Below are 16,489 nucleotides of genomic sequence, written 5' to 3' on the forward strand. Positions count from 1 at the left end.
AGGTGGGTCAAGTTTGTGTCTCTCCCCATCCGTCAGGGTAAAATTTAATGCTTCACTAAACTTGCCTTCTTCTTTGCCTGTTGTGTAGGCCTGGACGCACTGAGCAATAATATTTTGTGAACTGGTTAGCTCAAATGATGACTCCTACTCAGTGAAACAATTGTCTAGTCCTAGGAGGGGCGGCGGTGAGGAGATAGCCCTCGTCCAAGGTAAGGAGCAGTGGCTGCGCTTTGCTGGAGCAGCTGTGAAGAGATACCCCACATCCAAGGTAAGAGAAACCCAAGTAAGGCAGTAGGTGTTGCAAGAGGACATCAGAGGGCAGACACACTGAAACCATAATCACAGAAAACTAGTCAATCTAATCACACTAGGACCACAGTCTTGTCTAACAATGAAACTAAGCCATGCCCTGTGGGGCCACCCAAGACAGGCGGGTCATGGTGGAGAGGTCTGACAGAATGTGGTCCACTGGAGAAGGGAATGGCAAACCACTTTAGTATTCTTGTCTTGAGAACCCCATGAACACTATGAAAAGGCAAAATGATAGGATACTGAAAGAGGAACTCCTCAGGTCGGTAGGTGCCCAATATGCTACTGGAGATCAGTGGAGAAATAACTCCAGAAAGAATGAAGGGATGGAGCCAAAGCAAAAACAATACCCAGCTGTGGATGTGACTGGTGATAGAAGCAAGGTCCAATGCTATAAAGAGCAATATTGCATAGGAACCTGGACTGTCAGGTCCATGAATCAAGGCAAATTGGAAGTGGTCAAACAGGAGATGGCAAGAGTGAATGTTGACATTCTAGGAATCAGCAAACTAAAATGGACTGGAATGGGTGAATTTAAATCAGATGACCATTATATCGATGACTGTGGGCAGGAATCCCTCAGAAGAAATGGAGTAGCCCATCATGGTCAACAAAAGAGTCAGAAATGCAGTACTTGGATGCAATCTCAAAAATGACAGAATGATCTCTGTTTGTTTCCAAGGCAAACCAATATCACAGTAATCCAAATCTATGCCCCAACCAGTAACCCTGAAGAAGCTGAAGTTGAATGGTTCTATGAAGACCTACAAGACCTTTTAGAACTAACACCCCAAAAAGATGTCCTTTTCATTATAGGGGACTGGAATGCAAAAGTAGGAAGTCAAGAAACACCTGGAGTAACAGGCAAATTTGGCCTTGGAGTACAGAATGAAGCAGGACAAAGGCTAATAGAGTTTTGCCAAGAGAACACACTGGTCATAGCAAACACCCTCTTCCAACAACACAAGAGAAGACTCTACACATGGACATCACCAGATGGTCAACACCAAAATCAGACTGATTATATTCTTTGCAGCCAAAGATGGAGAAGCTCTATACAGCCAGCAAAAACAAGACCGGGAGCTGACTGTGGCTCAGATCATGAGCTACTTATTGCCAAATTCAGACTGAAATTGAAGAAAGTAGGGAAAACCACTAGACCATTCAGGTATGACCTAAATCAAATCCCTTATAATTATACAATGGAAGTGAGAAATAGATTTAAGGGACTAGATCTGATAGATAGAGTGCCTGATGAACTGTGGACTGAGGTTCGTGACACTGTACAGGAGACAGGGATCAAGACCATCCCCATGGAAAAGAAATGCAAAAAAGCAAAATGGCTGTCTAGGAAGGCCTTACAAATTGCTGTGGAAAGAAGTGAAAAGCAAAGGAGAAAAGGAAAGATATAAGTATCTGAATGCAGAGTTCCAAAGAATAGCAACAAGAGATAAGAAAGCCTTCCTCAGCGATCAATGCAAAGAAAGAGAGGAAAACAATGGAATGGGAAAGACTAGAGATCTCTTCAAGAAAATTAGAGTTACCAAGGGAACATTTCATGCAAAGATGGGCTTGCTAAAGGACAGAAATGGTATGGACCTAACAGAAGCAGAAGATATTAAGAAGAGGTGGCAAAAATATGCAGAAGAACTATACAAAAAAGATCTTCACGACCCAGTCAATCATGATGTGATCACTCACCTAGAGCCATACATCCTGGAATGTGAAGTCAAGTGGGCCTTAGAAAGCATCACTACGAACAAAGCTAGTGGAGGTGATGGAATTCCAGTTGAGCTATTTCAAATCCTGAAAGATGATGCTGTGAAAGTGCTGCAGTCAATACGCCAGCAAATTTGGAACACTCAGCAGTGGCCACAGGACTGGAAAAGGTCAGTTTTCATTCCAATCCCAAAGAAAGGCAATGCAAAAGAATGCTCAAACTACCACACAATTGCACTCATCTGACATGCTAGTAAAGTAATGCTCAAAATTCTCCAAGCCAGGCTTCAGCAATACGTGAACCATGAACTTCCAGATGTTCAAGCTGGTTTTAGAAAAGGCAGAGGAACCAGAGATCAAATTGCCAAAATCCGCTGGATCATGGAAAAAGCAAGAGAGTTCCAGAAAAACATCTATTTCTGCTTTCTTGACTATGCCAAAGCCTTTGACTGTGTGGATCACAAGAAACTGTGGAAAATTCTTCAAGAGATGGGACTACCAGACCACCTGACTGCCTTTTGAGAAACCTATATGCAGGTCAGGAGGCAACAGTTAGAACTGGACGTGGTTAGAACGTGTTAGAACTGGAACAGACTAGTTCCAAATAGGAAAAGCAGTACGTCAAGCCTGTATACTGTCACCCTGCTTATTTAACTTCTATGCAGAGTAAATCATGAGAAACGCTGGGCTGGAAGAAGCACAAGCTGGAATCAAGATTGTGCGGAGAAATATCAATAACCTCAGATATGCAGATGACACCACCCTTATGGCAGAAAGTGAAGAGGAGCTAAGAAGCCTCTTGATGAAAGTGAAAGAGGAGAGTGAAAAAGTTGGCTTAAAGCTCAACATTCAGAAAACGAAGATCATGGCATCTGGTCTCATCCCTTCATGGGAAATAGATGGGGAAACAGTGGAAACAGTGTCAGACTTTATCTTTTTGGGCTCCAAAATCACTGCAGATGGTGACTGCAGCCATGACATTAAAAGACACTTACTCTTTGGAAGAAAAGTTATGACCAACTTAGACAGCATATTCAAAAGCAGAGACATTACTTTGCCAACAAAGGTCCATCTAGTCAAGGATATGGTTTTTCCAGTGGTCATGTATGGATGTGAGAGTTGGACTGTGAAGAAAGCTGAGCGCCGAAGAATTGATGCTTTTGAACTGTGGTGTTGGAGAAGACTCTTGAGAGCCCCTTGGACTGCAAGGAGATCCAACCAGTCCATTCTAAAGGAGATCAGCCTTGGGTGTTCTTTGGAAGGAATGATGCTAAAGCTGAAACTCCAATAGTTTGGCCACCTCATGCGAAGAGTTGACTCATTGGAAAAGACTCTGATGCTGGGAGGGATTGGGGGCAGGAGAAAAAGGGACGACAGAGGATGAGATGGCTGGATGGCATCACCACTCGATGGACGTGAGTTTCAGTGAACTCAGGAAGTTGATGATGGACAGGGAGGCGTGGCGTGCTGCGATTCATGGGGTCGCAAAGAGTCGGACACGACTGAGCGACTGAACTGAACTGAACTGAACTGAACTGAACTGAACTGAAGGTCTACAGTGTGGAGCTATCGGTTACCATTAGGAGGCACTCCCCAAGGGCTCGGGCGGGCGTTCTTAATGTCTTTGGGCCGCTCTCTCTGTCTGCCTATCTCTATGGTTTCCGTTGTGTTTTTCTCCGGAATAGGCGCACTTCCGCTTCCGCTGGGGCCGTCCCTAGCGGTAGAGATGGCGGCGACTGCAACGGAGGCCGCGTCTTCGGCCTCTGGAGAACCCCGGGAAGAGGCTGAAGGCCCTGGCCCCGCCTGGGATGAGTCCCAACTGCGGAGTTATACCTTCCCGACCCGGCCCATCCCGCGTCTGAGTCAAAGCGACCCCCGGGCGGAGGAGCTCATCGAGAATGAGGTAGGGGGCGGAGCCGCTTTCGAAGGGGGAGGGGGAAGGGACCTGGTTGGGAGGAGAGGTCAAACGCGAGTGGTGGTAGAAGGGAGGGACCCGCTGGGCTGTGGACTGGGGCCTAAGCGGGGATGGAGAGGGAAGCGAGGAGAAATGGAACTTGCGGCGTTCATGCTAGTTAACAAGTTATTTTGAAGTTGGGAAATAGTTGGAATCTTGGGACAAGAACCCACCAGCTCCTTGGGACAACTTGATTTGTTTTTTCCATTTAGGAGCCTGTGGTGCTGACGGACACAAATCTTGTGTATCCTGCACTAAAATGGGACCTTGAATACCTGCAAGAAAATATTGGCAACGGTGACTTCTCCGTGTACAGTGCCAGCACCCACAAGTTCTTGTACTATGATGAGAAGAAGATGGCTAATTTCCAGAACTTTAAGCCAAGGTCCAACAGGGAAGAAATGAAATTTCATGAGTTTGTTGAGAAACTGCAGGATATACAGCAGCGAGGAGGTGAAGAGAGGTGAGTTCCAAGATCATGGCTTTTTCTATTGAATCTAGGGCATCTGTTTTTCTTTCCTGTATTTATTTTAGGCTGAATTTTCTAGCTTGAGGGATGATGATGGAATGACTAGACTTGAAGTGTGACTCTGAAATTTGTTGTCTTCATAAAGTGAGAGTCACATTTGCCTAGCAGAGTCTGGTAGGTGAATGATAGGAGTGAAGGTTTGAGTGAAAGCTATGATGAAGCTGAAGGCATATGCCCTCTTCAGTGTGAGAAGTCATTACTTAACTCTGGTTTCCATTTTGGACCGCAGCCCCAGGGTTGCCAGATAGTCTGATTTCCCCGCCCCACCCCCACCCCCACAGAGAAGCTAGAAATCAGGATTTCTATTTAAAAAAATTTTTAAGCTTCAAGTGTGGGCAGCTAATTCAAATTTTTTAAAATGCTGCCAGAGGCCAGTTTAAAACGTCAGTGAATTTCCTGAGACTGCAGGTTTGCAGCCTTTGTCCTAAAATATTTGAATGGGAGCAGCGCAGGCTGAAAAGTTGAATAGGTGAGGGTAGGGAGAATATTGATGTTCTGCATTGTATTGACAATAGCAAACATAAGACACCCACACACATAGGGGAATGACTTACCTCTCCCTTTTAACTCTCTTTATGAGGACCTTCCAGAGAAGGCGATGGCACCCCACTCCAGTACTCTTGCCTGGAAAATCCCATGGGCGGAGGAGCCTGGTGGGCTGCAGTCCATGGGCTCGCTACAAGTCAGACACAACTGAGCAACGTCACTTTCGTTTTTCACTTTCATGCATTGGAGAAGGAAATGGCAACCCACTCCAGTGTTCTTGCCTGGAGAATCCCAGGGATGGGGGAGCCTGGTGGGCTGCCGTCTGTGGAGTCGTGCAGAGTCGGACAGGACTGAAGCAACTTAGCAGCAGCAGCATGAGTACTTTCTCTTATGTAGTTCTCTGACAGCATCCAGTCCTGCTTTAACTTTGCTCCTGGGGAATTGCTGTCACTGAGTACTTGATGGTGACTGACTATCTCACATTTTGTGCCCAACCCTGGGCTTTTCTTCAGTTTCCAGCCCCATTTCTCTTTCAGACTCTGTTAGCGGTATGTGGCAGAATGAAAGGATTTGAAATATCCGCTTCCCTTCCCACCCACGCCCCCTTTTTGTTCGTCTTCCTAACTCTTAGGTATTGTCATAATGTTGGAACTTTGACCAAAAGAGTTTCCAGAATCTGAATTACAATAGATTTGTTCTTTATGTCTTATAGAGACTGTTGCAGTTGAATCCGTTCATACATTAATGTCCTCAAATTTACCACAGTGTGCACTGATGCACATACAGACAAACACACACACACACACACAACCAACACTGAGAAGAAAGATTGATTTAAATGATGCTGGTGGAGTGTAAATCTGTTGGGTGAACATATGCTCTAGAATGAGTATGAGATAAGATATGAGTCTTTTGGTTTCCCAGTCATTTTAAGGTTTTTGTTTCCCACAGTGAGAACATTTTGCCTAAATGTGAGCTAGGAGTGTAGTCTGTACTTTATGGATGACTTAAGGAAAATTTCATGACTGTTCGCAGATTTTTCCCTACCGGCTGACTTTAGCACCAACTAACTCCATTGTGTAATGATACAGGTTGTTACGATTCTGATGTAAAGGGTATTAGGATCCTTTTTGAGCTGTTTTGAGCGTTTACTGTTAAGGTTTCAGAGGAATTGTTTAGATTCCTGTTTGGAAAGTGTTTCTGACTCTTTCAGAGTTACTTGAGAAATGTTTGTACGAATAATACGTATTTTGTAATCTCTGGGGAGCATTCCAAGGTTGCATTCAAGTCTTGAGGGTTCCATGTCCCCACATAGGTAGCTCTTTTCAAGTTAGCAAGATTTTTAATTAAGGTTGCTTTAAACATCACGGTTATCATCAGGCACTGAGATACCTTTGAGCTTTTTAAAATAATGTTCTCAACACCATTACTTTTTTCCTTCATGTTTGCCCCCTAAATAATATTTCTTTGGGGACTTGAGCAAGTGTGTTTGGGTTTTCATATGTATCAAGTAACTTCTTACCTTCTTCAGGCGTGTTAGGGGCCCTGAGTCTGCAGAAAGCTTAGTGAGGTTTCTTCCTTCAGTTCCAGATGGCTGCTATAGATAGGTAGTTGAATCAGTTAAGATAAACTAGGCTTCATTCCAGGACTCAGCAGTGTGAACCAACAAAGGTTTATTTTTCACACATGCTACATGTCCATCTCGGGTCACCTGGAGGCTCTGCTCTTAGGTCATCTTTTCCACTTTGGGACCCAGATTGCTCCAGCAGTTGCTATCTGAAACTTAGCAGTTGCTGTGGCAGAGGGAAAGTAATGTGGTGGTAGTGTGTACCGTTCTTAAAATTAAAGTTTGGAAGCAGCACCAGTCATTTCTGTGGACAGCTTGGTGGCCAAAGAAGTTAAATAAGCAAGCCTTACTTCAGGGAGGTGCAGAAGAATAACTCTCACAAGGAGGGAATACAGTCTGCCACAATGACTGTCAGAGGCCAAAGGAGACTTCTCAGGCCCTGAGAGTTTCTGGAACAGGCTGAGTCATCATTCTAGGGTCTGTGGGTAGGCTTTGAGGAATCTATGAAATTAAATGAAGGTTTGATGTATGTGCATTTTTATGGGGAACCTCCCTTGGGTACTTTTTTCCTCTCTTGGATTCATAAAAGATTCTTAGTGTGACCCAGAAAAGCCAAGAATCACTTCTTTAAAATACAAAATTTGATGTTGAACAGAGCTCAGAGAAGGATAGGAGAGGATTCAGCTCTGTGAGAGTCCCATGACTGCAGCTGTTTTTGTTAGAAATGTTGGTGTGGGCTTGGGTTTGAATTTCCAGGTGTAGGGAGGCCATGTCACAGACAGTGTGTACATGCACTAATGGGATTTTCTTTTTGGGGAACATAGGTTGTATCTACAGCAAACACTCAATGATACTGTGGGCAGGAAGATTGTCATGGACTTCTTGGGTTTTAACTGGAACTGGATTAATAAGCAACAGGGAAAGCGTGGCTGGGGGCAGCTGACCTCTAACCTGCTGCTTATCGGCATGGAAGGTAAGAAATCGTTCAGAAAGCAGCACGACTTGGGGTCACATGAACTGATTTCTAATCCTTTTCCTACCACTTACTCGATCCATGACTTTGAACAAGTCATGTAACTTTCTTAAGCCTCAGTCTCCTAATTTGTAAAACAGACGCAGTAATACCTTAAAATTGACTATGAAGATTCAATGAGATTAATAGGTGTTACACCTTAAAATAGCTTCAAGCACTCTAAAAAGAAAGTTCCCTTTTCCCTTCCTCAATTGCTTTTTGAATACATATCCTCAGATACTGGCGATCTCTCTAAAATTCTGCTGTTTTCTGTTGGATATGTCTATAGATTTTTATCCTAGTAGAAGAGAAATATTTTTCCGATATAAATTGAACTTATCTTTTGAACAGATAATATATTTGGGGGGTTAAATTCAAAAGATATAAATAGGTATGTAGTGATAAATCTCTCTTACACTCCAGTTCCCAGCCTCTCAGTTTCCATCCCTCCTTGGAGGCACCAAATGTTGTTAGCTGCTCTGTATCCTGCTAGAGGATTTTACATGTACATAAGCAAATACTTGAATAATTCTTTTTTTTTTTTTTTAAAAAGAGACTCCGTTAAACTCCAATGAGGAGAAAGAAAGCTACTTACCAGCCAGGGTCATTGTCTCAATTCTGTCACTGGCTCAGTGCCAGGCTCATAGTAGAGGTACTTAGTAACTGGTGAGTAAATTGAGTTGAACAAGGAAGCGGAGTAATTACTCATTATCAGTCACCACTAGACTCTGAAGTCTCTTCTTCCCCTTTGATTGTCTTTTCTCCAGATTTGTGTCTTTTACTGCTAGTATTAATGAAAGCTTCTAGTATGGCAGCTTATGAATTGTCCCTTAGCCTGCCCCTTTGAAGCCAACTCTTGGTTGACCTACCAGGAGCCAGTTCTTGTTTACTTGACTCTGAATTTGTATGTTGCCTTTCTATCCTGTGGTAGAGGGCAAGGAAGCAGATGCAGCAGGTAGAGACAAGAGAGCAAGTCTTCTTCAGGGATGCACATGGACTCTGCACCTAGTAAAGTGGCTGTCTTGGCCCACTCAGGCGGACTGGGGAATGTTTTCTAAACTCCATGCCTTGCAGAGGGCCCTTGAGCTCTTAAGGACTGTGTGGAGAAACAGTGGGGCGCTTTATAACTGTCAGATCCAGCCCCAGTTATAAAGAGGAGCATACATACACAAGGGCAGATAATTCAAGATGGCACTTTAGATAATTTGCGTTATTCAGAGTACACAACACTCTTCAGGAATTTGTTATGCCCCTCCTGCCCCCACGAGAATCAACAGCTCCAGTGTTGATCTAAAGAAGTGTTGCAGTTCAACAGGTGTGTTGAAGTGGGAGCAAAGGTTGAGAATCTTTGAGCTCCAGAAAGTGTTAGTCACTCAGTTGTGTCCACCTCTTTGCAACCCTATGGGCAGTAGCCCACCAGGCTCCTCTATCCATGGAATTCTTCAAGCAAAATTACTGGAGTGGGTAGCCATTCCCTTCTCCAGGGGATTTTCCTGACCTAGGGATCGAACCCGCGTCTTCTGCATTGCAGGCAGATTCTTTACTGTCTAAGCTGCCAGGAAAGCCCCTGGTGAGCTCCAGAAGAGCTACCAAAGTAAGTACATATATACAACTTAAAATGACTGGTTAACTCCATCAAAGAAGAGCATGCATGCATTGCTGATACCATCATTTCAACTATTTCTAACTCTTGCTTGTGTTTCCCTTGAGTTTGTGCCATTGTCAAGAAGAGTTCAAGTGCAGGTTCCCACTAGCTGTCTGAAAGCAGACCATCCCTGTGAAACCTTCTATAAGCCAAGATGATGTAATACAAAGAAGCAGTTATCCTAGGGCACATCTTGCTAACGGATGCCCAAAGTAAATAGAGATAAAGCACAGATGCTCACACACACAGTCAGAGCTGTGGTAGCTTGAGGCTGAGTGTAGTTTATAGAGGAGGAGGTTGGCAGTGCCGCTCTTACTGCTCATGCTCACTGCCTCTGTAGTGGCTCACTCCAGAGCAAACGCTGAATGATACTTCTGCCTTTTTCTTTGTAAAAATGAAAATTCTCTTTGAATTCCTTTCAGTTAGCAAAATAGGTGCAAATATAGGTCTCCTTTAAAAACAAAGTGGTATAAAGCAAACTTGTGAAAAGCAGGGCATAGCTGTACGGAGTGTATTATTTTGTCATGCTTGTATCATTTTGATGTGCAGTTGTATACAGTAAGGGCAGCAGCCGTCATTTAAGGAAGTCTACTCTGCTAACTGATGGTGAACCCTTAGCCAGCGATGTTGCTACTAGACCTATCGCCTATTAAAAGTGTAACACCTAATTGAATGAGAGTTGTGATTACAGTCTCCCTGATTTTGATTTGGAACCTTTTGCTGAGAGGGCAGACTAGGTTTCTTTGTAACACTGAAGCCTGTGTTCCATCCTGTGCAGTAGCGCTACTGTCTTGAATAAGAAAATGTCTTTTTTCCTACAGGAAATGTGACACCTGCTCACTATGATGAACAACAGAACTTCTTTGCGCAGATAAAAGGCTACAAGCGATGCATTTTGTTCCCTCCGGATCAGTTTGAGTGCCTCTACCCATATCCTGTTCATCATCCCTGTGACAGACAGAGCCAGGTGAGCTTGCGTGATCTGAGGAGGGTATAGAACTCCTTTGAGATCCAAGGTGGGCATGGGTCCCCCTTCTCTGTGGCAGTATGCCAGGTTTGGATAAACTTAGGACAGTTTCACAATGTAGCTTACATATTCCTGGCCCCTGTGGTGGTCCCCAGATGTTCAGGGCAAAGCCCTAACTGATGCTGGTGGGCTCTAGTTATTTTGTTTGATTGGATTATAAATTCATGAAACAAAATGTGTATGTCTCCATTAGATTTTATGATTGTTTACTTTTGTCACAGATGCTACTTCTTTTTGATAAAGAGAAGGATGAATAGAATTGAGATATGTCACTGAAGGTCTTTTCTGGATCTCAGTGAGGTATGTAGTTGACTTTGTGGCCAACCAGAGAGCTCCTTTTCTTCCTTGAGGAGAAAGCTGCTTAGCTTCCTTGTGTAGGAGTCTTTGCTGGTTAGAATATGTGTTTGGGAGAAAGTTTCTGAAAGTTTGGCTGAAAGATGAGTCCTAATTCCTCAAATCTGCAGGCCATGAGTAGGTTCTGACCTGTAAACCTTGATGATTGGCTTTTGACCTCAGGATCACGAGGCCTAGTATTCATTTAACATTGCCCATCTTCTTATGTCATTCTCCGAGAGAGTTTGCATATGTTTAATGTGTGTTGTGTCTTTGTTGGATTTAAAAAAAAATTCTCAAGACTTTTTAAGGGATCTTTTTTGATTACCAAAGTAACAGATAAAAATTTGGTGATTGACTGAATTTTTTTTTCCTCTTGAACCTCTCAGGTGGACTTTGACAATCCTGACTACGAGAGGTTTCCCAATTTCCAGAACGTGGTTGGTTACGAAACAGTGGTTGGCCCCGGTGATGTTCTTTACATCCCAATGTACTGGTGAGGACGGGGCTAGGACCGGGGGCTTCTGGGGAGCTTTCTTTCCCATTCCCTGGAAAGCCTTATCCATGTCCCTTCTTTTGAGTTGTGGCAGGATTGGACTTAATGTACAGGAAGGTTGGCATATCCGGATGATGGGTGTACTTAACCTGGGGGAAATGACAACACTGTCTCTAGATGAGATAACAGTTTTTCTGGTCCAAAGAGGCCCCAGAGGCTTGAGGGTTGGCTCTTTGGTATTTGAAGACCAAACACCACTCCCTCTAGCTCCAGGGTGTGTTTGATAGGATGAGTGTGAAGATACTGTCTTCCTTATATCCCCTAGCTGGACTTTAGCTAGTTTCAGAGGATCTGTCCCTCTGAAAAGTACTGGTGGCAAACAGCAACCTGTTTATTTTCTTGCAGGTGGCATCACATAGAGTCATTACTAAATGGGGGGATAACCATCACTGTGAACTTCTGGTATAAGGTGACTATGGTTTTTTGTTCTAGATGGGAGTGGGGTGAGGTAGGTGTGATGAATTATTTGGGGGTAGGGCAAAGAGGTTGGCTGTCTCTGGAAGTGATTGCCGGGTCTTTGAGGGAGATGAAGAGGGTTGGAGTTGAACTGGGTTTCTTAAGAGGATGGTGCTTGGTACAGTGCGTGACACTGAAGCCTGCTAAACCCATTTCCTGAGCTGCTGCTTCCTTTGCAGGGGGCCCCAACTCCTAAGAGAATTGAATATCCTCTCAAAGCCCATCAGAAAGTGGCCATAATGAGAAACATTGAGAAGATGCTTGGCGAGGCCTTGGGGAACCCACAAGAGGTATGTGGCTGCCCCAAAGTGGCACTCCTGTGACCAGGGAAAGTCAGGGTTGGTGTCATGTTCCCTATAGCTCATCTGTTTCAGTATCTTGTCCTCTCTCTTCATAGAGGTTATGGGTATGTTCAGAAAATTCTAATTTTTTGGTGAGAGCTGGGCTTGACTGGCAGATCAATTATAATCTGTTCCATGCTAGTAGTAATGTTCCTCATGGGGCTTGTGTGCCAGCTGGGGACCCCTGAGGGGATTCTTCTGGAACGGAAAGCGAGCTTTAAAGCATCTTCTCGCGTGCTCCCAGCTGTGCCAAGGATGCTCTAGGTAATGTTGAGACCCGCTTCCCACACAGGTGTGCCAGTGGCCCATTGCATAAATGGGGGAGATTTGTATTTGTGATGCTCTTTACCTCTGTCTTGTGGTTAGCCTCTGCATCCGTAGCACCTATGGGGAGAGAGCACCAGCCCCAACTGCAAGTGATCCTTTCAGGATAAAGAAGTATTTAAGATTCTTAAGGCACATTTACGAAACACGCAGATAGACCCTCTGAGGTGTCTGGGGAGTGTTAGCTCCTCTGACTGACTGTCTGTCAGTTTGGTGCTGCTTATGTGTATAGGGTGTTGTGAGAGGGAAAGTAATCCAACATGGACCCAGAGGAGGGGACCATGCCCCAGAATACCGGGTTGACCTCCAGGAAGAGAGTTGATTAGAGAGTTTACAAGATTGAATGAAAGCCTTGTCCTTGCCCTTGGTTGGACGTCGATGTCTCCAAACACACCCCGTCCTGCTCTGGGGCTAGAGGACAGACAGTTCTGACTGTCTCCTCATGTCTTTCCACAGGTGGGGCCCTTGTTGAACACAATGATCAAGGGCCGATACAACTAGCCTGCCAGGAGTCAAGGCCTCCTGCCAGGTGACTGCTAGCCCGTCCACACCGCTTCATTGATGAGGACAGGAGACTCCAAGCGCTAGTATTGCACGCTGCACTTAATGGACTGGACTCTTGCCATGGCCCTGGAGGCAGGTGTTTGGGGCAAGGCAGGGTGGTTGGCACTCCACTCCCATTCGGAGGGACTTCTTACCCTTGCCTCTGTGCCCCAGCACCTTCCCTCTCTGCCCCCTAAAGTCCTGCATTCAGTGTGTGGAGTCCCCAGCTTCTGGTTGTCATCATGTCTGTGTGTTAGTCTGTCAACCTCGGGGTGTGTGTGCGTGTGTATGCCTGCACACGCGTGTATGTGTTTCTTCCTCGCTCCCTCCTTGTGGGTCAGGATGCCACTTCTGGCTCTCGGCTCTGTCTCCTGTAACCTCAGTGCCTCAGCCTGAGAGAGAGGAGATGCTCTCGGATGCCCCCACATCTGGGCTACAGGGCCACAGCTGTCCTGTCCGTGAGATCAGTCTGCCCCCTCCCAGTTTTCACAGAATGAGGCTCTAGGCTGGTAGGAATGCTACAGGACTCTAATGGGAGAAAGAGGGAGGACGAGGCTTTCCTCTGAGAGCCTCAGTAGCTTCCTAGGAGAGTGAATTAGGCAGGGTTCCAACTTGGACCTTCAAGCTCAAGCCATACACAGAAAAGCACCTTGGGACAAAGGAACCAAGGATTGTGCAAAACGTCCAAATTACAGGAGTTTTTACATACAGCTTCCTTCTTTCAGCACCAGCTCTTGCTCTCTGTCCTGGGTGCCAGAGGAGTCCTCTAGCAGTGGCTTCTGTAGGTTCTAAGGGTGCAAGCCTCTTGTGGATGTGTGTGTGCATGTGTGTCTACACTGGCCTGCCTCTCTGCTGACCAAGTTTCTACTGCTTAACCTTGTCCAATGGAACATACAGTGGGAACTCCAAGGCAATACTGCCTGACCTGGTCTAAAGCTTTTAAACTCATTTTTAGCCATTGGATGTTGGTCAGGCCTCACTGCAACAACCTGCCTGAGACCGACTGGCTAGAGCCTCCAGATCCTACGACCTTCCCTGCCCAGGCCAAGTCCTCTGCTACGTCTGTGGAGCTTCCTGTCTCAAGTAGACTAAGTGGGGTCAAGCTGAGGCAGCTAACTCACCACCTGTCATCCACCTCATGGCAAGGGCAGAAATGTAGCCTTGCCTCTTGAAGCCAGCACCTCTGTCAGACCCCACTGTAATGTTCCACAAACACTCTAAAAAGTCAGGGCAACTGGTGGAGCATGGAGTGGAATTCCTTTTCTGTTCACAGTTACTTGTGGGAACCCCTCTCAGGGCTGCAGCTTACAGCTGGGTCACTGGGCACTGCACAACTCAAAGGGCTTGAGTGGTAGAAGTGGGGCCCTTGGAATTGGGCAGTGTGGTAGCCCTGTGTCCTTTCACCTCCACTCCCATCTCCATGTCCCTTCTCTCTGGAAGGAAAAAGGAGTTGGAAGTCTGTGTTCATTTTTTTCCTTTTTTTTTTTTTTTTTTTGCCAAAGGTTTACTTCCAGTGTCTGAGCTGTGGCTCTCACCCCCAGAGCTCAGTTTATAGTTACAGTGCACTGATGGACTGAGAGGATGCGCGTGTGTGTGTGCATGAGCGCACCTGTGTGTATTTTGGGGTGGGGTGTTTATTTTTAGTACCCCATGCTGGGGTTCTCTGATGCAGTGTGGGTGTTCAAACACGGTACCTTCTAAAGTGTAGTTCTTTCAAATATAGCCAATGCTGGAAAATGTGACCGCAGTGGTCTCCATCCCTCCATCTCTTTTGGGAAAAAGGAACGCAGCAAAGAAAACAGGACAGAGGAAGGATAAATTGACCACCTTCACATTTTGAAATACAGCACATTCTTTGCATTCTTCTCAGCATGTCTGCAGCCTTCCTGGCTCATTCCTCAAAGATGTGGGTGATGGCTTGGTCCTCTCAGCTGATCTTCTCTGGGTGCCCACCCATGTCTGACCAAGGTGGAGGGGCCTTCACAGGTTGGGTCCTGATTCTTGGGTAATACAACAAGGATCCCTGACTATTAAGACACCTAATGTCAAGTGCTTTTGTCTTTGTTCCTCGGTATCCTGCAAGGTAGGTATTCTTATTTTACAGCTCAAGAGTAAGTGATTGGTGGCAATCAGGATTCAAACAGTACTATTTGGCTACAAACACCCTGCTGTGCTTCCCTAGCAAGCTATGTTGACTCACTTACCGTACCTCCTCTGAACTACAAGCCTTGCTCAGATCTCACCCACTGGGCAGTATCTAGTACAGACAGGCTTAGCCCAAAAGAATACAGCTCAGGTAAAAGCTCTTCTGGGCTCCAGCAAACACTTCTTGGGGAAAATGCCAGGAAGCCATATGTGGAGTTAAAAAGAGTTCTGAAATGAGTTACAGGGAAACAGTTCTGGATCCCATTGATTACTTGTGTGTCCTTGAATAGGTCTGGTCACTTCTCCCAGCATGCTTGTGGATCTGGAGCATTGAAGATCTAGGTCTGGAAGTTCACTGAGAACTGTGATTCATGTTCTGCTGCCTGCATTTTCCCTGATGAAAAGATTGAGGCCCTTCCCTTCACATAGCTAAGCTAGGGCTGTTCAGGCACAAATTCTGCTTGTTGCAGAGGAAGCATCTCTGCCCTATTGCTTAACACCTATCCTAACTAACAGCATGAGGGCAGACACAAGAGGGAAAGGTGGGGGTTTGGGCCTGTATAGAGGTCAGCCATGTTGCATGCTCCTATTTTTAAACCAGCAGGTACAGAGGAAACCACTCTCTTGTGAAGTCTAATATTTGTTGGGGGGGTTGGAGTTGGGGGATGGAGGAGGGGCTGTTCTGGGCATCAGTTGAGCAGATGCCCAGGATGCCTGGGGGAGACCAGCTTCTCCTACAAATCAGAGCTCTAAATTACAAGGTTTTTACCAACGCGAACAGTTGGGGGAAGTCGTCTGCTCTCATTTGCGTAATGGTTTCTGTCACTGGTGATTAGACACAGGATGAAGGAAAAGAAATTTGACAATTAGGAATGAGCGATCATTAATCTGAATCTGTTAGGAGACAGAGAGGGGAAGGATCCTTATCAATGGCCAGCCCAATGTGACGAGACCCTCCCTCTGTCCCCCAGAAATTCTTGGGCCACATACCCTTTCATTGTTTCCTCCACAGGCTGAGCTGTTACTTCTTAACAAAGGCTGGGTGGGCCCCTTCCCCAGGCTGAGGTAGATAACAGGAACAGACATCTAGAGGTGTGGGCTGAGAAGGTGTGTCAAATCCAAGTGATAGGGCAAAGAATAGCAATAGAATGGTTTTGACATGTGTTTCTTGTTTGTGGAAAATGTTTTTGTAATCAACACTACAGATACCCCACTTCTGACAAGAATTTGTTAGAGTCCAACACCAAAGGATGTGGAGAGAACCTGCTCTTTTATCCTCCAGGAGCCTCTTTACTTGGAGAGGAAAGCACACGAAATACCCAGAGGTTATGAAACCAAGTGTCATGCACCCTGTGAGGACAAGATTAGAGGCTGTTGAGAGAGGAAGAAGATGAGTGGAGAGCAAAGCTCAACCTCCGGGCTCCTCCCTGTTCTTGGGCTCATCAGAGAGCATGCTTCACCTTGGGCCTCCCCCCTCACATATCATTGTGGCTGTAGTTATGTGGAAGGCCCTGCTGTGTGAGCAGGTGATGAGATGAACTAA

At 45.5% G+C, this 16,489-nt stretch overlaps 1 protein-coding gene across 1 annotated transcript; it reads left to right on the forward strand.

The window, feature by feature from the left end:
- The first annotated feature begins 3,754 nt into the window (after window positions 1–3,754).
- Window positions 3,755–14,680, forward strand: HIF1AN (hypoxia inducible factor 1 subunit alpha inhibitor). The gene is made up of 8 exons (XM_068961478.1): window positions 3,755–3,931; window positions 4,195–4,445; window positions 7,389–7,537; window positions 10,043–10,188; window positions 10,971–11,077; window positions 11,483–11,546; window positions 11,773–11,883; window positions 12,715–14,680. Exons 1-8 carry the CDS (start codon window positions 3,755–3,757, stop codon window positions 12,757–12,759), a joined length of 1,050 nt encoding a protein of 349 aa, XP_068817579.1. The 3' UTR covers window positions 12,760–14,680.
- The last annotated feature ends 1,809 nt before the right edge of the window (window positions 14,681–16,489 follow it).

This window comes from Capricornis sumatraensis, chromosome 23, assembly GCF_032405125.1.
Source record: "Capricornis sumatraensis isolate serow.1 chromosome 23, serow.2, whole genome shotgun sequence".
NCBI classification, from domain to species: domain Eukaryota; kingdom Metazoa; phylum Chordata; class Mammalia; order Artiodactyla; family Bovidae; genus Capricornis; species Capricornis sumatraensis.

Bases quoted from the DNA above. Each gene is read 5' to 3' on its own strand.
- HIF1AN (XM_068961478.1), top strand. From the start codon at position 3,755: ATGGCGGCGACTGCAACGGAGGCCGCGTCTTCGGCCTCTGGAGAACCC. The intron at 10,189-10,970 runs GTGAGCTTGCGT...TGAACCTCTCAG, and splicing joins CCTGTGACAGACAGAGCCAG to GTGGACTTTGACAATCCTGA. The intron at 11,078-11,482 runs GTGAGGACGGGG...ATTTTCTTGCAG, and splicing joins CTTTACATCCCAATGTACTG to GTGGCATCACATAGAGTCAT.